General features: G+C 42.7%; 1 protein-coding gene across 4 annotated transcripts in view; it reads left to right on the forward strand.

Annotated features, from left to right (window-relative positions):
• MED4 (mediator complex subunit 4) overlaps nucleotides 1-20,114 on the forward strand; it is a 31,645-nt gene extending 11,531 nt beyond the window's left edge. For 3 of the 4 annotated variants that reach the window (XM_039520546.1, XM_039520547.1, XM_039520548.1), the window contains exons 2-7: nucleotides 10,754-10,820; nucleotides 13,717-13,887; nucleotides 14,628-14,685; nucleotides 16,864-16,950; nucleotides 17,847-17,978; nucleotides 19,339-20,114. In XM_039520546.1, coding sequence (XP_039376480.1) covers nucleotides 10,754-10,820; nucleotides 13,717-13,887; nucleotides 14,628-14,685; nucleotides 16,864-16,950; nucleotides 17,847-17,978; nucleotides 19,339-19,511 — 688 coding nt within the window. In that variant the 3' untranslated portion in view covers nucleotides 19,512-20,114. The remainder of the gene's footprint in view (nucleotides 1-10,753; nucleotides 10,821-13,716; nucleotides 13,888-14,627; nucleotides 14,686-16,863; nucleotides 16,951-17,846; nucleotides 17,979-19,338) is intronic. The other variant, XM_039520545.1, reaches the window with a different exon arrangement.
• The last annotated feature ends 3,719 nt before the right edge of the window (nucleotides 20,115-23,833 follow it).

A 23,833-nucleotide genomic window follows, 5' to 3' on the forward strand; every position in this document is an offset into this window, starting at 1 on the left:
CTTATAACTAAAGTTCTTGTTAGACATCCCTAAATGCATAACCTTACACTTCTCACTATTGAATTTCATCCTGTTACTAATACTCCAGTTTACAAGGTCATCTAAATCTCCCTGGAGAATATCCCGATCCTCTTCCGAATTGGCAATACCCCCCAACTTGGTGTCATCCGCAAACTTTATCAGCCCACTCCTACTCTTGGTTCCCAGGTCAGCAATAAATAGATTGAATAAAATCGGACCCAAAACCGAGCCTTGAGGAACTCCACTGGTAACCCTCCAACCGGACAGTTCCCCTTCAATACTACCCTCTGCAGTCTCCCTTTAACCAGCTCCTTATCCACCTCTGGATTTTCATTTCGATCCCCATCTTTTCCAATTTAACCAGTAATTCTTCATGCGGTACCGTATCAAACGCCTTACTGAAATCCAGATATATTAGATCCACCGCATTTCCCTTGTCTAAAAAATCTGTTACTTTCTCAAAGAAGGAGATCAGGTTGGTTTGGCACGATCTACCTTTCGTAAATCCATGCTGTAATCTATCCCAGTTGCCATCGGCCTCATGCTCCGGAACCACTCTCTCTTTTAAGATTTTTTCCATGACTTTGCATACTACAGATGTTAGACTAACAGGCCTATAATTCCCCGGGTCACTTTTTTTCCCCTTCTTGAATATAGGAACTACATTAGCTAATCTCCAGTCAGTCGGTACAATCCCCGAATTTAGGGATTTATTAAAGATTATCGCTAACGGGCTAGCAATATCCCTCGAGATTTAGTTTATGTATCGATAGATATAGATATACACACACATATACTGCTATTCTTTATAAAAAAAAAATCAAGGTAAAATTGTTCATGTGGCTGCCTGGTTAAAAGGGCTGAACTCCTATGACTTGCACGATTTGTGTTGGGTTTCTATGAAACTTGGAACAGCAGCAGTGAAGGAAGAGAAGTTAAATGGTCATCTTTGTCTTGCAGTGAAGTCTGGTATTGAAATATTAGATGAGAGCCAAAATGAACCGAAAACAACAAAAAAATCCCTCCATGTGAAAGTGCCACAGTCAGTAACGGAAGAGCTGATTTGGTTGGAAAGGGGTCTGTCTGGATTGGGAGACTTAGGCCTTGTCTACACTGGCAAGTTTCTGTGCAGTAAAGCAGCTTTCTGCTCTGTAACTCCCGAGGTGTGCACGCTGCCAAGCCACTTAGTGCATATAAACTGCGCAGTTGCAGCACTATAAAAAAAACCACCCTGATGAGAGGCGTACAGCTTTCTGTGCCAGGGCTACAGTGCCGCAGTGCCAATGTAGACCCCTGGTCGATTACAGTGCTGCAATTGGCCTCTGGGAGGTGTCCCACAATGCCTGTTCTCGCCTCTCTGGTCATTGGTTTGAACTCTACTGCCCTGCCTTCAGGTGACCCAACTGAGTGTCCCACCCCTTAAATGCTTTGGGAATTTTGAAAGTCTCCTTCCCGTTTGCTCGGTGACACGTGCAGTGGTCTCAGCGCATTTTTCCAGGTGCCCATTCTGGCTCCACGCACCAGGTGATCCCCCGCTTGGAGCAATGCCAAGCTGCTGGACCTCATCAGCATTTGTGGAGAGGAGACTGTCCAGTCCCACCTGCTCTCCAGCCTTAGAAATTATGATACCTAACGACAGATTTCATGATGCATGACAGAAAGCGGCCATGATCGGGGCACACTTGCAATGCAGGGTCAAAGTGAAGGATCTGCAGAACGCCTACTGCAAGGCGTGGGAGGCAGACCGCTGCTCCGGGGCTGCACCCACGATCTGCCGGTTCTACAAAGAGCTGGACACAATACTCAGTGGTGACCATACCTCCACTGCAAAGGCCACTGTGGATACTTTGGTAGCTCGTGTGCTAGTCAAGAGTGGATGGAGCCAGGAGGGGGAAATCTTGGATGAGGATGTGGAAGGGGAGGGGGATCCAGAGGCAGAGGACGACTCGGAGGTGAAAGATGCATACAGCCAGGAGCTCTTCTCTACCCCAGAGGAGGCTAGACGGTCTCAGATGTTGGAGCTTGGCAGAGCGCAAACAGGAGAGGAGGCCCCTGATAAGTGGCTTTGATTTTGGGAATTGCTGAAGCGAGTTGTTGGGGGTAAGAGGGTTGCAGAAAGCAGGCTTGTGTCTGTATGATGCACATACCACCACGTGCCTAGTCTGAGTGGTGGAACAGGGTGTTGATTGACTCCCTCACTTCACGGGAATCTGCCTCAGAAATCTCCACGACACTGTCATGGAGATACTAGGCAATCCGCTGCTGCAAGTTCTTTGGCAGAGCTACTTTGTTTCTTGCCCCATTAAGGGTAACTTTCCCATGCCACGGTGTCATCATTGGGGGTGGGGGAGGGGGACCATTGCTGCACACAAGCGAGCCACATAAGGCCCAGGGCAGAAACCATAGTCTTGGAGAAGACCCTCCCTTGATTCCCTGTTCACCTTCAGCAGTGAGATATCTTCCATAATGAACAAAGCCTGTGGAAAATGTGGGGACAGTAATGATTATAAGCTCCCCCCACCCCCAATACAGTGCTGCTTCTCCCCAAGCGCCACCTGTCTAGTGTACAGTATGGTCCCGGAACACTGATTTCCCCTGCCCTTGCGGTTACACACCATTTTGAGGATCTTGTGGCTCATGTGTGCTTTCCTGGGGTCAGCCAGTTAGTGACATGTATGTGAATAGTGGCTGTGTTTTAAATCACTGAATTGGTGGTCTGTGTGTTGCAGACAGTACTGCTTCTGTAAAGTGTTGCATTTTGGCTACACAGATACAACTTTGGGAGCCCAGCCTCCCTCTGTGTTATCGCCGGCTGAACAGCTGGGCAGAATTAGAAAGCGGCCATGAAGAACTAAAGAGGACTTTCTATGTGATACCATGATGCACTCTGCGGCCGAAAAACAAAAATTGAAGGAGTGGCAGGACAGCGAGAAAAGGGACTGAAAGGAGAACGCGGCACGCCAGAATGAAGCCACAGAGTGGCTCTTAAAGGTTATGGAGCACCAAGCAGACATGATCCAGGCGATACTAGCTCTTCAAACTGAGCAGCTCTGTGCCCACTCTCCCCTGCAGCCGCTGTTGCAAAATTCTCCCATGCGCCCTCCAGATACAGCCAACACACTCTTATCAATCTCCTGGCTCCAGTCTGTACCACCATTCCACTCTTGCCCCATCACAGTCCAGCCCTGTGGACTCCCAGTACCCACTGCACTGAACACCCAACCTTCTGCAGTTTAGCCCTGCTGAAGTACAGTATCTGCTGCACTGTACTCCAAAGGACAAGGTTGCATATGATACTTGGACATACACACATCTTTAATTGTCCCGGGATCCAACCTCCTCCTGGGGACACCCCCCTCCCGCCCTGTGCCAATGTGCTTTTTTTGTTTGTCTCTCTCCTCCAGTTGTTTTTTAATAAAATAATTGCTTTGGTTTGAAAGCAATGTTTATTCCTTTAACTGAAAGCAAACAGAGCCCTGCAAAGCAACAGGCAATTTTCTTAAAGCTTCACTGTGCAATCACAATCCCCTCCTAGCATTACAAGCACTGCATTCCTGAGCATAGTAACAAATATTAGTGGCTTTCCGCTTCAAATTGCTGCCTGAAGGCATCCCTGATCCTTATGGTCCCGTACTGCACCCCTCTAATAGCCCTGGTCTCTGGCTGTTGAAATTCAGCCTCCAGGCGCTGAGCCTCAGTGGTCCAGCTCTGAGTGAAGCTTTCACCCTTCCCTTCACAAATATTATGGAGCATACAGCACGCAGCTATAAGCATAGGAATATTTTCATCGGCCAGGTCCAACCTCCCATATAGGCAGCATCAGCGGGCCTTTAAATGGTCAAAAGCACACTCAACAGTCATTCTGCACTTGCTCAGCCTGTTGAACCACTCCTTGCTGCTGTCGAGGTTACCCGTGTATGGCTTCTTAAGCTACGACATTAAAGGGTAGGCAGGGTCTTCCAGGATCACAGTGGGCATTTTGACTTCCCCTACAGTGATCTTCTGGTCCGGGAAGAAAGTCCCTGCTTGCAGCTTCTTGAATAGGCCAGTGTTCTGAAAGATGCGTGTGTCATGCATATTTCCAGACCAGCCTCCATTAATGTCTGTGAAATGTCCACGGTGATCCACAAGCACCTGAAGAACCATAGAGAAATACCCTTTCCGATTAATGTACTCGGTGGCTAGGTGGTCTGGTGCCAGAATTGGAATAAGTGTGCTATCTATCCTCCCCCTTTCCCCTCCCGGCTGCCCGCAGTTAGGGAAGCCCATTTGTGCACAGCCATCCACAATGTCACACATGTTGCCCAGAGTCACAGTCTTTCGGAGCAGGATGTGATTAATGGCCCTGCACACTTCTGTCAACACGAATCCAACGGTCGACTTCCCCACTCCAAACTGGTTAGTGACCAATTGGTAGCAGTCTGGAGTAGCCAGCTTCCACAGTGCAATCGTCACGCACTTCTCAAATGACAGAGCAACTCTCATTCTCGTGTTCTTGCGCCGCAGGGCTGGGGCAAGCTCATCACACAGTCCCATGAATGTGGCTTTCCTCATCTGAAAGTTCTGCAGCCCCTGCTCATCATCCCAGGTGTGCATGACGATGTGATCCCACCAGTCAGTGCTTGTTACCTGAGCCCAAAGCAGCGTTCCACTGTTGTCAGCATGTCTGTGAATGCCACAAGCAATCTCTTGTCATAGCTACTATGCGTGGCGAGATCAGTGTCACACTGCTCTTGCCTTTGTAGTTTAAGGAACAACTCCACTGCCACTTGTGATGTGCTAATAAGAGCGAGCAGCATATTGGTCAACAATGCGGGATCCTTTCCTGTAGACCGAAGAGGCAGAGTGCGCAGTACACAAACCATTGAAAGATGGCGCCAGATGCAGACAGAAGCACAGGGATTGCTCGGATGTGAAGCAATGCATCACGGGGCATTGGGACAGGACCCAGGATGCCCTGCGACCTCGTCCGCCTTTTCACAACTCTTAATGGCAGAAGAGGAAGTGCCCAGAGTGCACCGCTCCCAATAGCGATGCAAGTGACACAAGTGTGAACACGCTATTTTGCAGGCAGCTGACAGTGTGAACACACAACAGCAGTTTCCCTTCAGCGCTCTCTGAGTGGCGATGTAACTCTGCCAGTGTAGACGTACCCTTAGAGCTGAGACTCCATTACTCATAAACAGTCTCCGGCTCAAATTGAACCCATGATGGTAGACTGGAATTAACTGCCATTTTGGCTATTTAGTGATCTGAGAAATTAATTGATGGCAGGTCAGTTCTTATTGAATTCATACCCATGTCTTGTAAACCACCATAACAACTGGCATGTGGCTTGGCAGACTTGGAGATGCTAAGAACTGAGAATCTTATCCAGAGTCTATGGAAATCAATGGAAAGCCTTCCATTGATTTAATTGGGCTTTGGATTTGACATGGTGTTTGTAAACACATTTCTTTACCTGTGTTACAATTTATGATTTTTAAAGTTGATGATGTCCCTTGGAGCTCTTTCTGCTGGTGTCATCCTTATGCTGAGAGGATGTCAGCCTGGCACCTTTCATAAACACAAATGTCATTTAAAATAACATAAAGTACTTTTGAAATAGTCTTATTCACATTCTTACATTGAAAGCCCTGTGCCAAAGTTTTTAAGTCCAAATTTACATCGATCTTTCCTCATATGTTTGTAAAATCTAATTAGTTTTTTTTTTACTCAAAAATAAAGACTTTGATACTTTTAGGTTTTTCAAGGGGTTGTCTTAAATACTGAAATACTTAAGATAAAAATTAGGGCTGCCAAGCGATTAAAAAAATTTATTGTGTGATTAATCACAGTGTTAAAGAATAATGGAATCCATTTTTTAAAATAGTTTTGGATGTTTTCTACATTTTCAAATATATTGATTTCAGTTACCACACAATACAAAGTATACAGTGCTCACTTTATATTATTTTTTATTACAAATATTTGCACAGTAAAAAACAAAAGAAATAGTATATTTCAGTTCACCTAGTACAAGTACTGTAGTACAATCTCTTTATCATGAAAGTTGAACTTACAAATGTAGAATTATGTACAAAATAATAACTGCACTCAAAAATAAAACAATGTAAAACTGGAGTCCCCTCACTCCTTCTTCTTGTTCAGCCAATCGCTGAGACAAACAAGTATGTTTACATTTGCAGGAGATAATGCTGCCCGCATCTTGTTTACAATGTCACCTGAAAGTGAGAACAGGTGTTTGCATGGCACTGTTGTAGCCCATGTCGCAAGATATTTACGTGCCAGATGCGCTAAAGATTCATACGTCCCTTCATGCTTCAGCCATCCTTCCAGAGGACATGCGTCCATGCTGATAACTATCCAAAGCAGTGTGGACCGACACATGTTCATTTTAATCATCTGAGTCAGATGCCACCAGCAGAAGATTGAGTTACTTTTTTGGTGGTTCGGGTTCTGTAGTTTCCACATTGAAGTGTTGCTCTTTTAAGACTTCTGAAAACATGCTTCACACCTTGACCCTCTCAGACTTTGGAAGGCACTTCAGATTCTTAAACTTTGGGTCGAATGTTGTAGCTATCTTTGGAAATCTCACATTGGTACCTCCTTTGCGTTTTGTCAAATCTTCAGTGAAAGTGTTCTTAAAATAAACAACATGTACTGCAGGGCCGGCTCCAGGCACCAGCTCAGCAAGGAGGTGCTTGGGGCGGCCAAGGGGAAGGGGCGGCAAGTCGGGCTCTTCGGCAGTGGGTCCCTCGGTCCCTTTCGGAGGGAAGGACTTGCCGCCGAAGAAAAAAGCGGTGTGGTGGAGCTGCTGCCGATCACAATCGTGGCTTTTTTCTTTTTTTTTTCGCCACTTGGAGCGGCAAAAACCCTGGAGCCGGCCCTGATGTACTGGGTCATCATCTGAGACTGCTATACCATGAAATATATGGCAGAATGCAGGTAAAACAGAGCAGGAGACATACAATTCTCTCCCAAGGAGTTCAGTCACAAATTTAATTAACACTTTTTTTTTTAACGAGCATCATCAGTATGGAAGCATGTTCTCTGGAATGGTGGACGAAGCATGAAGGGGCATACAAATGTTTAGCATATTTGGTACGTAAATACCTTGCAATGCCAGCTTCAAAAGTGCCATGCGAACGCCTGTTCTTGCTTTCAGGTGACATTGTAAATAATTTCATTAATGATCTGGATGATGAGATAGATTGTACCCTCAGCAAGTTTGCAGATGACACTAAACTGGGAGGAGTGGTAGATACGCTGGAGGGTAGGGATAGGATACAGAGGGATCTGGACAAATTAGAGGATTGTGCCAAAAGAAATCTGTTGAGGTTCAACAAGGAAAAGTGCAGAGTCCCACACTTAGGATGGAAGAATCCCATGCACTGCTACAAGCTGGGACCGACTGACTAAGTGGCAGTTCTACAGAAAAGGACCTGGGATTACAGTGAACGAGAAGCTGGATATGAGTCCAACAGTGTGCCCTTGTTGCCAGGAAGGCTAATATTGGGCTGCATTCGTGAGCATTGCCAGCTGATCGAGGAAGTGATTATTTCCCTCTATTCAGCGCTGGTGAGGCCACATATGGAGTATTGCATCCAGTTTTGGGCCCCCTGCTACAGAAAAGATGTGGACAAATTGGAGAGAGTTCAGCGGAGGGCAATGAAAATGATTAGGGGGCTGGAGCACATGACTTATGAAGAGAGGCTGAAGGAACTAGGCTTATTTAGTCTTCAGAAAAGAAGAGTGAGGGGGGATTTGATAGCAGCCTTCAACTACCTTAAGGGGGGCTCCAAAGAAGAGGGAGTTGGCAGATGATAGAACAAGGAGCAATGGTCTCAAGTTGCAGTGCAGGAGGTCTAGCTTGGATATTAGGAAAAACTGTTTCACTAGGAGAGTGGTGAAGCACTGGAATGGGTTACCTAGGGAGGTGGTAGAATCTCCATCCTTAGAGATTTTTAAGTCCTGGCTTGACAAATCCCTGGCTGGGATGATTTAATTGGGGTTGGTCCTGCTGTAAGCAGGCGGTTGGACTAGATGACCTCCTGAGGTCTCTTCCAACCCTAATCTTCTCTGATTCTGTGAAGAAGCAAGCAGCATTATGTCCCGTAAATGTGAACAAACTTGTTTGTCTGAAGCCTGGTCTACACTAGGCGTTTAAACCGGTTTTACGAGCGTAAAACCGATTTAACGCCACACCCGTCCACACTAAGAGGCCCTTTATATCGGTATAAAGGGCTCTTTAAACCGGTTTCTGTACTCCTCCCTAACGAGAGGAGTAGCGCTAATATCGGTATTACCATATCGGATTGGGGTGTGGCCGCAGATCGACGGTATTGGCCTCCGGGCGGTATCCCACAGTGCACCACTGACCGCTCTGGACAGCAATCTGAACTCGGATGCAGTGGCCAGGTAGACAGGAAAAGCCCCGCGAACTTTTGAATATTTCCTGTTTGCCTAGCGTGGAGCTCAGATCAGCACGTGTGGCGATGCAGTTAAAAATCAAAATAAAGAAAGAGCTCCCGCATGGACCATGCGGATGTGATCGCTGTAAGGGCAGGCAAATCTGTTCTATCAGCACTCCGTTACAGAAGACGAAATTCAAAATCATTTTTAAAAAATCTCCAGACAGACGCCATAGCAGGGGCTCAGCGCACTGCTGCGTGACAAACGTAACGGAAAGCCCAAGAATCAAATGGACGCTCATGGACTGGAGGACTCAAGCTATCCCACAGTTCCTGCAGTCTCCGAAAAGTATTTGCATTCTTGGCTGAGCTCCAAATGCTTCTAGGGTCAAACACAGTGTCCGCGGTGGGTCAGGGCATAGCTCGGCAATTTACGCACCCACCCCCACCCCCAGAAGTGAAAGGGAAAACAAGCCTCTCTTGACTCTTTAACATGTCACCCTATCTTTACTGAATGCTGCAGATAGACCCGATGCTGCAGCACTCAACACCAACATCCTTGCTCCCCCCCGCCATGGGTGGCTGATGGTGCAATACGACTGGTATCCGTCCTCGTCATCAGCCTATTGGCACATGGGGCAGTGCAAAAGGACTGGTAACCATGCAGACTACCATCCGTTAGGTCGATCAAGGGTGCCTGGCCCTAATTTTTCATGGTAGATGGTACAGTATGGCTGATAACCATCATCGTCATAGCAACAGGGGGCTGAGCTCTGTCAGCCCCCACCCTTCATGTGTAAAAAAAAGATTCAATTGCCCCTGGACTAGCAGAGGGATGCTGGGCTCCTCTGCTCCACACTCCTTACTGTCCTGTCTGGACTATCATAGCAGCTGGAGGCTGCCTTCCACTCATTTCTCACTAACAAGTCAGTGTGTCTTATTCCTGCATTCTTTATTACTTCATCACACAAGTGGGGGGACAATGCTACGGTAGCCCAGGAAGGCTGGGGGAAGAACGGAATCAACAGGTGGGGTTGTTGCAGGAGCACCCCCTGTGAATAGCATACAGCTCATCATTCCTGCAGGATCTGACACAGAGCAGCTGTGCTCTCTGATACAGTGGTTCTCTAGTACACTTGCCCATATTCTAGGCAGGACTGATTCTATTTTTAGATACCATAAAGGAGGGATTGACTCTGGGAGTCATTCCCAATTTTGGCTGTTGCCCCTGGCTAAGAGCAGCCAGGGGCACTTATGACAGCAGCAAATGGTGCAAAACGACTGGTAGCCATGCTCATCTTTTTACCAATTTATGGATTGGTAGATGGTACAGTATGGCTGATAACCATCTCTGCTGTCATGCAAAAGCAAAAGCATGCTGCTGTGTAGCGCTGCTGAATCGCCTCTGTCAGCGGCATCTAGTACACATACGGTGACAGTCACAAAAGGCAAAACAGGCTCCATGATTGCCATGCTATGGCATCTGCCAGGGCAATCCAGGGAAAAAAGGCGCGAAATGCTTGTCTGCTGTTGCTTTCCCAGAGGAAGGAGTGACTGACGACATTTACCCAGAACCACCCGCGACAATGATTTTTGCCCCATCAGGCACTGGGATCTCAACCCGGAAATTCCAAGGGGCGGGGGAGGCTGCGGCAACTATGGGATAGCTACGGAATAGCTACCCACAGTGCAACGCTCCAGAAGTCGATGCTAGCCTCGGACCGTGGACGCACACCACCGATTTAATGTGTTTAGTGTGGCCGCGCGCACTCGATTTTATACAATCTGTTTTACAAAACCGGTTTATGCAAATTCGGAATAGTCCCGTGGTGTAGACGTACCCTGAGCCATTAGCTGAACAAGAAGTAGGGAAGTCTACATTTGTAAGTTGCACTTTCACCATAAAGAGATTGCACTACAGTACTTGTATGAGATGAATTGAAAAATACTGTTTATAATTTTTACAGTGCAAATATTTGTATTAAAAATAATATAAAGTGAGCACTGTACACTTTTATTCTGTGTTGTAATTCAAATCAATATATTTGAAAATGTAGAAAAACATCCACAAATATTTAGTAAATTACAATTGGTATTCTATTGTTTAACAGTGCGATTAAAAGTGTGATTAATCGTGATTAATTTTTTTAATCAAGATTAATTTTTTTTAGTTAATTGCCTGAGTTAACTGCAATTAATTGGCAGCCCTAATAAAAATACAATGTCACTAGTATACTTTTGAAACTCATTGGGTACAATCTCACCTAATTTCTAAACAGTAGTTTAGAATATTGTTTACAATGCAAATTTCATTTCAGGGAACTGATTGAAATTTTGGCAATTTCAAGAAACCAGAAACTCCCACAACCAGGAGAGGAGAGCCAGGTAAACAAATTTTCTTAAATATTTCTCTAGGTAGTTAACCTCCATATTCAGCCTTTTTCTCCCTACGAGGCCTAGCATTCAGGCTAACTGTGTGGTATGAAATTTTTAGCAACACTAATATTTGAAAAGTTTAGTGGTGAGGGCCCAATCCTGCTTCCAGGGAAGTCAGTGACAGTGCCCCTTCCCTCCCCCACCCAGTGAGCCAAGGACTTTGCCCTGAGTTTGTAAATGCTAGTTGTGTTCAATAGGACTGAAATCCTATGAAATGTGAGAGCAGTGGTTTAACAGACTGTTCGGTATTTTGCATTTCCAGGGTTTGATTCAGTCTCCTGCTGTGCTTGTAAGTACTTCAAGGGCTGAAGAGCAGCGTCTTGCTAACCCCTGTCCCAGTCCATGTACACTCCTTAAACCCTGCATGTGCCTTGAGCACTGGTGGCAAGCAGCATAAATATTCTGGATAAGGAGTTTATTAGATGGTTTGTCAAGTGCTGGTCTGTAGAGTTCTGAAGAAAATTGTAGCTAGACTATTTCCTTTTGTGATCCTTAGTCCTGATGATCTTCATTCACTCTTGGTCTGGCACTTCGTCAAAATCTCAGCCAGTTCTCTCCCTCTGCAGTTTGAGGGTGGATTTTTGTGTGTGATGGACTGTCCAATTATTTGATATCTTTATGGAAATAAACCCCTGGTACATAGAGGAAGAAGACTTAATTATACCTTTCCTTTCCTGACCACTTAAAACAGGCCACCTAAGGTAGCTGACAGTATCAGAAGATTTTTCTCCAAGGGGGCATCGAGATTGAAAACAGTAAAGATTAAATATGTGAATACATGTAGTACTAGTTTCAGTAATTTACATACAGTTAATCTTTCCCTTATTATCTACTGTAACTTATTCTCTCACAATAGCCTCCACATCAAACTTTTACTCTTACAAATCCAAAGATGTATTTGTAATGGGAGATGCTATTAATCCAATTTGTGCTCTGAAAAATCAAGCTGTGTTCTCTAAGGATTGTACATCCTTGCTTGTAATAAAGATTTTGTAAGCAGAGTTTAACTGAAAATTGTGTAGATGCATGAAGCAGAATAAATTCTATTGCATTGGCTCTGTGGTGCTGAACAGAAGTAAAGACTTTATCAAAAGAGTAAACAGACACAGCTAGAGGACTCACAAAGAACATACCTTGACTAAAGGGATACTTCTGTTTAGTTTGTGGATTACAGCTATGCTTTAGATGAAACCAATGGCCCCGCTGTGAACTGCCCTCACTACTATGTCTTGCAAAGTAATCCTTCTGAAAACAAAGGAAGATGGCTCTGAGTTCCAGCATATTCAGTGAGAGGGCTAGTCATACCATATTACATTTGAGGGCATAGTAACTTCTAGTGTGGTTGTAAACCTTTTTTAGTAATGAGTTGATGGCTGTGCACTGCTGGAGTTGGTGCAAGCTTGGGCTGCTTGTGTTAAAACAGCCTACTAGCGGCCATTTAGCTTTGGACAGTCAGTGCCAATAGTATAAGGGAGCTTGGTTCCCTCTCATAATCACACAATACAGTGGGTCATTCTTACTGTTCACCAGAAACTTCCTACTTTCTTTGTTGGCAACAGAAGTACTTAGTCAAGCTAGAGTGGCACAAGGAATCAGAGGTCTAAATCTCAGCTTCTGAATCAGCAGAATTTGGAGTGCCACAGAGGTAGCACAGGAAGCTCTCCTTGAGAATAGCACAGTACTCATGCTGACTGAAGGAACACTGTTGATAAGCTCTGGAAGAAATGTGGACTTGATGTAGCATAAGTCAAGGACTCCCCTACTCCACCCAAAAGAACCATTATTTTCATTTGGCATTTCCTTGTACTGCTAGAATAAACCTTATGGTTTTGGGCCAAAAATAAATGTATTAAATTTGCTAGTTTTGGTTTAGGAATCACTAATCTACATATGTGTGAAACCTACTAAGAGTTGTGCTAGTAGTGATGAAATGAGCACATTCCAGATCTGCAGAGATTTTACTGCTTAAAACACAGATTCCTCCACTTTTAAAAGTGATTCGCTTGGCACAAACTGTTTCAGGCTGCACTTCTACTTAATACACCTTTTAAAATCTGAATGTCTAGAATTGTCAGCTTCACTGTGACTGGAATGCACCTGTTATGTCAGTTTGTTAGAGGTAAAATATTTTTTCTAAGGAATGTAGTACATTTAGGGTGTTCTAGTTAATACTCAGGGATGATGGACTAGTACATCCAGGGCTGTGTTTCATATATTCAGCAGTGGCATAATTAACAGTGCTGGGGCTGAAATGTTCATAACTAGTATTAAGAATTAATGATTTATTAGTTGAATGAGGAAAATTGGCATCTTTCTTAGTACTGTTGTTTTCATGTTTTTGGCAGCAGTCCCATCGAGATAAGTCCATCTGTTACATGGGTTGGGGTGCCCTAATTTTGCTAAACTGAGAGCCAAATTGGTAGCTTCTCTAGAATCCAAGAAACACACATACTTTTCAGATCTGCATGTTCAAAGTTAATATTGAAACTTGTATCTTCCTTGATAGATGAATGGAAAGTTCTTGTTTGCATTCATCAATAAAATCCTCCAGCATACCAGCTTTGGGACAAATAAATACCTTATTAGGTACTTGTTAGCACATGTCATACTTGACCTGCCCTCAGTTTGGGCTATCTGAATTGTAGGTTATCTTCCCAAGTAGAAGAGTTGGAAACTTCATTTTATTTTAAATATGTTTTGTTTTGGAGAATACAACAAAATCAGTGTGAATACCCCAAAATTGACTTCTGTTGTCCCTCCTACTATTGGATTCCTCTTCATAGTGCAGTTGTGGATTTTGTAATTAATCAAGCTAAATAAGTTACATAAATACTTTATCTGACAGATCCTGGAGTTGCTCATTCAGAGAGATGGAGAGTTTCAGGAATTAATGAAACTGGCACTTGATCAGGGGAAAATTCATCATGAAATGCAGCTATTAGAAAAAGTAGTCGAAAAGAGAGACAGTGATATTCAGCAGCTACAAAAACAACTGAAAGAAGCAGAGCATATACTGGTAAGTCTACAGGTGAAGTGCTTGCTTTTGAGAGTTGCTGGTTGGGAGTGGTTGTGCATAACACGCAGTTCTGGAAAAAACAAAATTTTTAGTTTAAGAAGATTAAATATATGAATTCTTCTTGAAAGTTTGGAGATTATGCTTTCAGTAGCCAGAGTTAATTAAAGTTACTTGCTTTTTGGAAAGGCTGTAATGGTAATTTTCATTCAACCTATATTACTCTTCCTTCATAATAATTTTACACCCCACCCAGTCTGTTTTCACATTTTGAAAGATTTGTAGTGAAAATAACAGCTATTGTAAATAATAGATGAAGTGTGGAAAATCAAACCACTGAAGATTGGTGCTGGTTAAATGAGGAAAGAATAGAAGGAGCAGATGAATTTTGGACTTCACATTTTGGCCTAATCCCTTGAGAAAATAGGCAACCCTTTGAGCAACTTGGACTAGTGAAAGCAATAGGAGCCCTTCCTGGATATCTGTGGGCATCACAACTGATAGAGGATGGTAGCTATTTAATTTAACTGACATTCTAGAGGCATTACTGTGCTGTGTGCTCGCATAGTAAGAAGAACTTTATTTAAAACACTGGTATATTTTGAAAACATTCACTGTATAATAAGTTGTTGATCTGATCTTTATTTTAGAGGTGGTTTTTAATAGGATAAGTGGACAAATTCACAGGGCCTCTTTGAGCCTAAGGTTACAAATTAATGAAGCATTTTTTCTTTAATAACTAGGCAACAGCTGTTTATCAAGCAAAGGAAAAACTAAAATCAATAGAAAAAGCAAGAAGGGGTGAGTATCAATAGTTTATTACAATATTCTGAGGCTTTGAAAACTATATAGCTTTAAGTAATTTATCTAGAGTTCTATGTAAGCATGTAGGTTGATTTCTTTTAATTGTATCACATAATAGTTTAAGACTTAAAGTCTGTGTAAAATGTTGCATGTGTGTAAGAGTTTTCCATTCAGTTTGGAACCTCTAAATCTTATAGAGGACTTTGAAAGGCTGGAGTTGTGTGGGGTTTTATTTTGGAAGGGTGTTTGTGTGTGTGTGTTGTGGAAACATTATATCATAGTTTTAAGGTATAGCTCCAAATACATTTCCATGTAGTATAAATTTCTGTGCTGGTTTTGCTTTAGTAGTAATGCATATGATTAGCTTAGTTTATCACACAAGGCACTTCCGATGATATGCTGGTCTACAATTTGTATCCAGTCTTTTTTTGGAGGGGGAGGGGAGAGCATGTTTTTTTTTTTTTTTTAAATAAATGTGAACAATATTACTTACTAAAATCTGTGTCTTGCCTCAGACTTGCTGGCAATATACTATGTATCTCGTACAATCAGTACTTGCATAGTACTTGCAGTAAAACTGTAGTACTTGCACAGCTAAGCTAGTCATTTTTACAAAATAGGTGGGAAGGTATTTTATAGTTATTTATAATATCTTTATAGTTATTTGTGACTTTCATTCAAAATGATCTCAGGGCATTTCACAAATCATACATTGCTTGAAATGTAGTCACTTACGGAGTGGAGAGTGACTGCCATCTGGAACGTGTACACTGCATGATAGTAGGAGAAAAGGGGAGAGAAGTTTATTAAGTACACTAAGGCAAGACCCTACTATAACAAAAAATGCCATGGCATCTTACACCCAGCTTCTGTATGGGTACTAAAAGTCTCCTATGAAAGATCCACCTAGCTCTTATACAGACTGTTTTAATCAGTAGATCTCAGTGTACTTTACAGAGTAGACTGCATGGAAATCAGTCTACCTCACAAGGCTGAAAAACTTAGTTGACTTTTGTGATATTTGATCTGTAGTTTTAGAGTCAATATATTGCAAACCAGGTCCTTCTGTTATGCTGTTTGTGACAGACTGACAGTATCCTGCAAGGTCCTGGACAGACTTCCTGGAATTAAGATAAACTTTATTGAATTAGGTTAAACTTTACTGAATTAGGTTTAATACCTTTGGGATCCATTGTATTAAAAACGCAACTGTGTATGTGTTATTGTGAAATTGTATGTAGCTCCTCTAGGAGAAGGAGGGGGATGATAATGCAGTTCTTCAGGTTATCAGCCCTGTGAAGCCACCCCCTGGAGAGGTGCACATATACTAGTTCAAACTGGATTCTCTGGGGACCAACAGACAAAGAAAGGGTTTTGGGATAAAGAGCCTGGTTTAAAATAGGCTTATAGCCTTCTTCCTGAGCCAGCAGATAGACAGGACCTCTGGTCTATGGAGGGCCCCAATCCTTAGGGAAGGATGGAAAAGACTTAGCCTGCTGAGGCCCCATAAGACAGTGTGCTTGTTCTGAGCTGAAGCCCTGATGAACTTGAAACTGCAAGGAAACCCCTTGGGTTGGGTACTGAAGGACTGCTCCTGTCAGAGCCCTTGTTAGGGTTGGGGTGATCTGGTAAGCTTATTGCCATGTGCATAGGTTCTTTTATTATTGTTAATGTTTTCTCTGTAGTACTTTTAACAAGAATAAAATAGGCTTGCATAGGAAAAACTCTGATACCTTAAAACTGTGGGCAATTACTCTGTTTGTTAGTATCTGAAAAGAAAGCCAGCAGGCGATCTTAGGCAACCTGTCTCTCTGCTGGGAATAATACAGTAAAGGCAGGGAACTGTTCAGCCTGGAGATACCCTGGTCAGAAGGGAGAGAGATGAGTATCTCTACTCAAGAGGTGATGGCCAGAGGAGCATGAAGCCTTGAGTGGGTTGCTCTTGCTGGGCCATAGAGAGGAAATACAGGTGCAGTTGCCCTGAACTGTGACACTGTCCTCTGCAATGCCTGCATATTGGGGACACCCTTGAGGTTCTGTTAAAATGTTACATCGTTGATCTCTATTTGAAATATCAAAGTGTTAAATAATCTAAAACTATCAAATCAGGCAGTCTCTTGAGAATATGCCAATCAGGGTGCATTTCCCTTGTTAACTTCTTCTCCCCTTTAACAGGTGCTGTTTCATCTGAAGAAATAATTAAATATGCCCACAGGATTAGTGCCAGCAACGCAGTTTGTGCTCCTCTGACATGGGTACCAGGTAAATTTCATGTTTGACAAATAAGCTATATGAGTTTTTTGTACTTTCATTGATGGCATGACATAGAAATGTCCTTTCATTTTAATATAGGTGCAATAATTAAACACCACCATTTAGTATTTGTGTCATGACAAATGGTGTTTTGCTTGGATTTTATAAAGCTTTCCAACATTATAAAAGTTTTTTTCCCCTTGAGATACTTATCTTATTTTTTTCCTTGTTGAATACCTTGGAGTAAAATTTTGTGGAAATTTTATACATGGCTTTAAATAGCTACAAAACTCACAGCTCCTGGACTCCATTAATAAGTTGGTACTATATGTCCTCCATTGAATCCTTGTTTTCTATGGCGTCCAATTCAAGGTCTTGGTCCTAATTAAAGCCATTAATGGGTCAGAACCAGGTTATATTAAGGACTGTCTCTTCATTCACATTCCTCTGACACCACTGCATTCATCAGGGATGTGGAAACTATATAGAAATTATTGGGAGCCAGAGGCAAGGAATGTTCAGTGGTGGGTCCTAGCCCCCCTGCAGCAGATCCTCTCCCTGCCCTCCTGCAGCAGATCAGAATGTGTTCTTAGCTAAAGAGCAAGGCCAAGAACTGAAATGAAGTCTTGCTAATAGTAGCAATGAGAACAGAGAGATGTCTTCTGCTACAGTGAGTTTTTTGTGTACTTCCTTTTTGCCAAGCTTGAATAAATGAAGATTGTAAATGGAGAATATATTCGGTTTAATTTCTCACAGAACAGGTGTGCTTCCCATTGCTGATATGAACAATCAACACAGTTTTCTGTTAAAAAAGCATTGAAGAAAAAGACTAGCACTAAACAGCTGGTAGTTATCTTGCAGATGTTAGCTTTGTTTTAATCAATAAAAAACTATTTGTTTTTAAGGGGACCCACGCAGGCCATATCCTACAGATTTGGAGATGAGGAGTGGCCTTTTGGGTCAGATGAACAACCCGTCCACTAATGGAGTTAATGGACACTTGCCAGGGGATGCACTTGCAGCAGGCAGATTGCCAGGTAATGGAACTACTCAGATGTTTATGCAATGAATAAAAGAAATGCCATAACCATAGCAATTATGAATTTAATTCACCTCCAAAGTGTTCCCTCAGTGTTGGCAAGGCAGAACTAAAACAGCTACAAATTCTGGCTGACGCTGCAGTGGATTAGTTCCCTGGCATTAAGGGATTATTAACAAAGTAAGCAGTTTGAAAAACTGGCACGGTGATATAGAAGAGCAAGAGAAAATGTGTTCTATTTGTCCCACTGCTAAATCAAATTGAGATAACTGGATCATATTGGCAAACCAGTGGAAAAAATTTCACTCATGAAAGGAGAAATATGTAGGCTTTCAGCTTCCGATCCATTTCTGTGTAATTTCTAGTAAACTGATTATTTTAAAATCACACATTAAAATATGGAAAACTTTCAGAGCAAATTACTACTTTCTTAGCAATGAAAACAAATATATTGTATTGAGTCATGAAAGGGAAGTTCAGATATATATGAAGTCAGAAGACTTTTTCCCCTTTAATTTGTAGTCTATATCAATAGAATAACAAATGTGTTTAGAAGTTCCAGATCTAGAACTGGTGAACTAATATTTACCACTTAAGATACTACTAGTGAACTAAGAATACAGTGGAGTCGTTATGCTAGGTGATCGGTGGTTTTTACTTTTCCAGGAGTTGGCTAAAGAACAAAATGTCTATACTGAAGTTAAAAAGATCTTTTGGTTCTTGTCTGTCTAACTATTTGTAGTTATGAACAGTTTGTTTTCAAAAGTTAAGATTGTTACCGTGGGACACATCTAAAACCAATAGTGTTGTTGTAGCTGTTCTAAAGAAACTGTGTTTGTATAAATACTGGGCTGGAAACCAGAAATTCAGTTCTGCTTCTGGCTGTGAAGTCTTGGGCACGTCACTTGGCCTGTGTCCTGAAAGGTGAAATGCAGGTGATAACATTCATTCATTTCTCAGCAGTCTTGTGAAGGTTAGTTAATGTTCGAACAGGCTGTGAAGCTATAAAGCACTGTACAAACATTATTTTGATATTTTTAAATTAGTGTGATCACAGTAGAGAAGGATGGATTCTGTTCCCTCTATCAAAGTAATACCTCTGATGGAACAGGACTTACAGTGTTAGAATGGCTCATTTATAAGAGACTTCAGCTGCCAACTAAACTGTTTCAGCTAACTTGTTTAAAAATTCAAGAATGAGGATTAGGAGAATAGTTTGGCACTGAAAACAAAACTTTTGAAAATGTTTTTAACAGGACATGCAGCTATGCCTGTTTTCAGATGCATGGGCTTCTCCATTTAAAAGGCAGATATTCAGCTAATGCTTATGCTACCAAAGCATTGTATTTATTTTTCAGATGTGCTTGCTCCTCAATATCCCTGGCAGTCAAGTGATATCTCAATGAACATGCTACCTCCTAATCATAGCAATGACTTTATGTTGGAGCCTCCAGGGCACAATAAAGAAAATGAAGATGATGTAGAAGTTATGTCAACAGACTCCTCAAGCAGCAGTAGTGACTCAGATTAAGTACCGAAAAGGGACAACATCCCAACCAAATAGACTTTTATTTCCTCTGGTGAAGGCGGGTTGGACACTGTTCATCAAAAGCTGCAATACCAGCCTGATACGTTGGCTTCACTGTGCAGTGAGAAGACACAGCCTGTTTAGATCTAGAATGGTGATTTTAAAATGGTGAACTCTTCGTTGCTCTAGATATTATCCACTAGATGCTCAATTAAAACAAGCAAAAATTGGTGATAACTTTCTGCTGGGGAGAGCTTTGCCAGCTTTCCAGTGATTGTTTTTTGTAAACTGTATATTTTTTTACTATGCATTAGACAAAATAAGTTTCTGGAAAAGAAGCTGTAAGGGGAATCCCCTTGGATGTTTGTTAATAACTTCACTCTTTTGATAATAGCCTTTCTATTAAGGCACAAAAAATGTGTACAGCTGTGTAGATTTTAAAAGTTGGCTGCTTTGTTAGCTACTGCCAAAGCTCAAGTGTTTGATGGTCTTATGTGTTATGAGAACGAAAATGTGATGTGACCATAAGCTGTTATACAAAAATATTTTTGTAATTATTGTAATATATAGTGAATTTGTTGTTATAAATAAAAAACTCAAATTTGATGTACTTTTACATTTCATTTGCAGAATTTAATCTTGGACTGACTAACTTCTCTGCCTACCATGTCTCCACAGTAGGAAACCCCCATGCAGTTGTTACCACAGAACAAGTAGTTTCTGCAGTTTCCATTCACCCTCACTCATGGTTTTCTAAAGGTTTTGACTAAATCTGCTCCATTCTGCGTATTCCTGTTAGAATTCCCCTTTGCTCAGTCATTCCTCCCCAACATTTAGGCATCTCAAAACATTTCAGGGCTGAAAACTGATACTCCCCAGACCCTAGTCTGAGTGACTTAGACTACTCACTATGAAATATGATGTAATTTTGACAATGATCATTCTAAGCATATTTGTAATCCACTTTCCTCTTCCCTAATTCAATTTTACAATAGGCACTAGGGAAATAGGAAGGTAAAGGAAAGCAATGGTAGAGGTGCAAAAAATAAGCCAAGAAGTACAAAATTTTCTTTCAGTGGCATGAGTGTATTAAATGAAAGACATTCTTAAAGAAAGTATTTAGGTACAATTTAAAAAAAGTTTCCTCTTCTTCATTCTCTGTCACGAATATAACTTCATCATCTGATTCTCAGACTCAAATCACTAATTTCATGAGGAAAGCCAGCCCCGAATAGAGGTTTTCACTTATTCTTCCCACCTGAGCCTGCAGGATGCTCTAACATCTTGATGATTAAGTTATTTGCTGCTTGTATTCCAGAGACTGAACATCTTGCTTTTAGAATGCTCTCAGCAGCTGATGTATTGTGGGAGGGAAGCAGAAGTGACTTTGAAGCCCAAACAACTCTTTGCCCAGAAAGAGGCACCTATTTCTCTCTTTCAACATCCTGACTACAATTTCCCTGCCTTCAGCTGCCCAGGTTTAATTTTCTTGATACTTATATCAGTCCCTTCTAGTTTTCCATAACGTTCTCCAGGGAAAATAGCACAGACAAGACTTTAAAAGGATTGCTTGAAGAGGTGTGAAGCTGAGAATGGGAAAAAGACGCAGGGAGCAACCAGGACAAACATTCTTAGGATATATCTTCACTGTACAGTTAGGCTGAGCTCTTACATGAGTTTTAGCCTACCCCATCCCCTGTTTAAAGGTGATTTCAGCCAATGATAGCTGACTCGGCTGGGGGTGTAGATTAGAGCCTCAGCTCCGCTTTAACTCAGGCTGAATCTGCCCACTTCTCAGTGAAGATGCAGGCTAAATCACTCGAGTGCTGACAGTCCTCCAATGCCCTTCCTGTAATTCTCCCTGAAGGACAAACAAGTTCTCCATTTGCAATGTTGTTGTAGCTGTGTCTGTCCCAGGATATTAGACAAGGTGGGTGAGGTAGTATCTTTTATTGAACCAACTTCTCTTGGTGAGAGAGTAGCTTTTGGGCTACACAGAGCTCATCTTCAGGTCTGGGAAAATCAGGCCACATCTACACTAGAAAGTTTACAGTGGCACCACTGTACCGGTTCAGCTGCACTGCTGTAAGATCTCTAGTGTAGCTGCTCTATGCTGACATAATTAAACCACCTCCAATAACTGGCAGTAGCTATGTCAGTGAGAGAGCATCTCCTACCAACATAGTGTTGTCCACACCAGTTCTTCTGTCAGTGTAACTTATGTTGCTTGGGAGGGTGGGTTTTTTTCACACCGCTGAGTGACAAGTTATACTGACAAAAGTACTAGTGTGGACATAGCCTCAGAGTCTCACAGCTAAATACAAGATCAAACAGATAGTTTAGCATAGTAGTTAGTGAGGTGAATGGTCCCTTAGCACATATTCTAACTCCTTATGCTAAACCAGTGGGTCTCAAACTTTTTTACTGGCAACCCCTTTCACACTGCAAGCCTTTGAGTGCAACCCCCTAATAAACACACTTTTTAATATATTTAACACCATTATAAATGCTGGAGGCAAAGCGGGGTTTGGGGTGGAGGTTGACAGCTTGCGACCCCCCCATGTAATAACCTCATGACCCCCTAAGGGGTCCCAACCCCCAGTTTGAGAACTCCTGCACTAAACTGTTTAATCTTGTGTTTACCTGTGAGTACTTTTCCCAGACCTGAAGAAGAGCTCTGTAGCTTGAAATCTTGTCTCGCCCACCAACACAAGTTGGTCCAATAAAAGAGATTACCTCACCCACCTTGTCTCTCAAATTCTCCCACCCTTTGGGAAAGAATCCTAAAGCATCTCAGCACAAAGAACCAGGGAATATGTCCCCAGACACACATGAGTGAATGCAGAAACAGTGAGTGCATTTATCCAGATACAGTTTTGCAGTGGGGAATGCTCACAGCAGAGGTAGGCTAACCTGGGTGCTGATCACCTGAGCTAACTTAGCAGTGAAGACATACCCTTCGGTGGCATATAGGAGGGGGAAATGAGAGTAGATACATAAGCTGGGGACTATTAAATAAAGGCCTTCTAGGTGAGGATAGAAGCATAAACTTGTCATATAGTGTTGCATGTAACCTGGATAGTGTATCACATTAAAGCCTTGAGCAGAAAATCTTAATAATTTATTGATGGGAACATGCCCAGAAATTACACTACCCCCTACTTCCAAATCATCTAGTAAACAATGGCTATACCAGGTCTCTGGAAATAATATTGCTGACCTTTTCAGACTTCTTCCCAGAGAGCTAACTTCACCTGTGGTAGGCTATCTGGGCCAGAATCTGAAGGTTTCAATAGAAAATGTGGATATAGGGTAAAGAACCTAAGTAGGCAATCACTTATCCAGTTAACAAAAGCTTCCCTTGGTCATCCAGGGACAATTACCGCATATACTGTGTTACTGTCTGGGTAACACACAGTAGGGAAAATGAAGAAGAGCTGACTATTTGAGGGGCTGGTGTCTATGCGGGCTGCTAGCGTGACTAAGACCAGCTGAACTATCTTGTAAGCAAAGACTCACTGGCTCCCAGCTCAGTCTTCTAATAATTAGTGGCATCAGAAATGGGTCAAGTTATGTATCATTTGAAAGCCACTTTCTCCCATCACTGCAGTGGTACCAAATTTGACAAACCTAGAACAGTTATGTACATATAAATTTGAGAAAATGTTTAAAAATTAACTTTTTATAATTTAACACAGATGCAGGGGCGGCTCCAGGCCCCAGCACGCCAAGTGCGTGCTTGGGGCGGCATGCCGTGGGGGGGTGCTCTGCCGGTCGCCGGGAGGGCGGCAGGCAGGGTGCCTTCGGCGGCATGCCTGCGGATGGTCCGCTGGTCCCGCGGCTTCGGTGGACCTCCCGCAGGCGTGCCTGCGGAGGGTCTGCTGGTCTCGCGGCTCCACCAAAGCCGCAGGCAAGTCCCGGAGCCGCGGGACCAGCGAGCAGCAGAGCGCCCCCCGCGGCATGACGCCGTGCTTGGGGCGGCAAAATGTCTAGAGCCGCCCCTGCACAGATGCATTGCTTACATAAAAGATTGAGCTTTAGTAATCCTAGGGAAGCTAGCCTTGACATGTAGAACTGAAAATATTTATTCATCAGCATCATCATTAGTGTAGTCTCTGTCTTGGGCACCACTACTAGACATATCACACTAATGCTTGTCATAATAGCAGGCTGTAACTTTAGGTACTTTTGCCGCCTGCTGTTTCTTCAGAGAACTCTTAAGATATTGGCAGCACAAACTATAAACCTACCCTTGAGGAAGCTTGGGGGAAATGTACCTTTCAATCCGTTCTATGTGGTGGAGAACCACAGTGGCAACTGCAGTC

Source organism: Mauremys reevesii, linkage group 1 (genome assembly GCF_016161935.1).
Source record: "Mauremys reevesii isolate NIE-2019 linkage group 1, ASM1616193v1, whole genome shotgun sequence".
NCBI lineage: Eukaryota > Metazoa > Chordata > Testudines > Geoemydidae > Mauremys > Mauremys reevesii.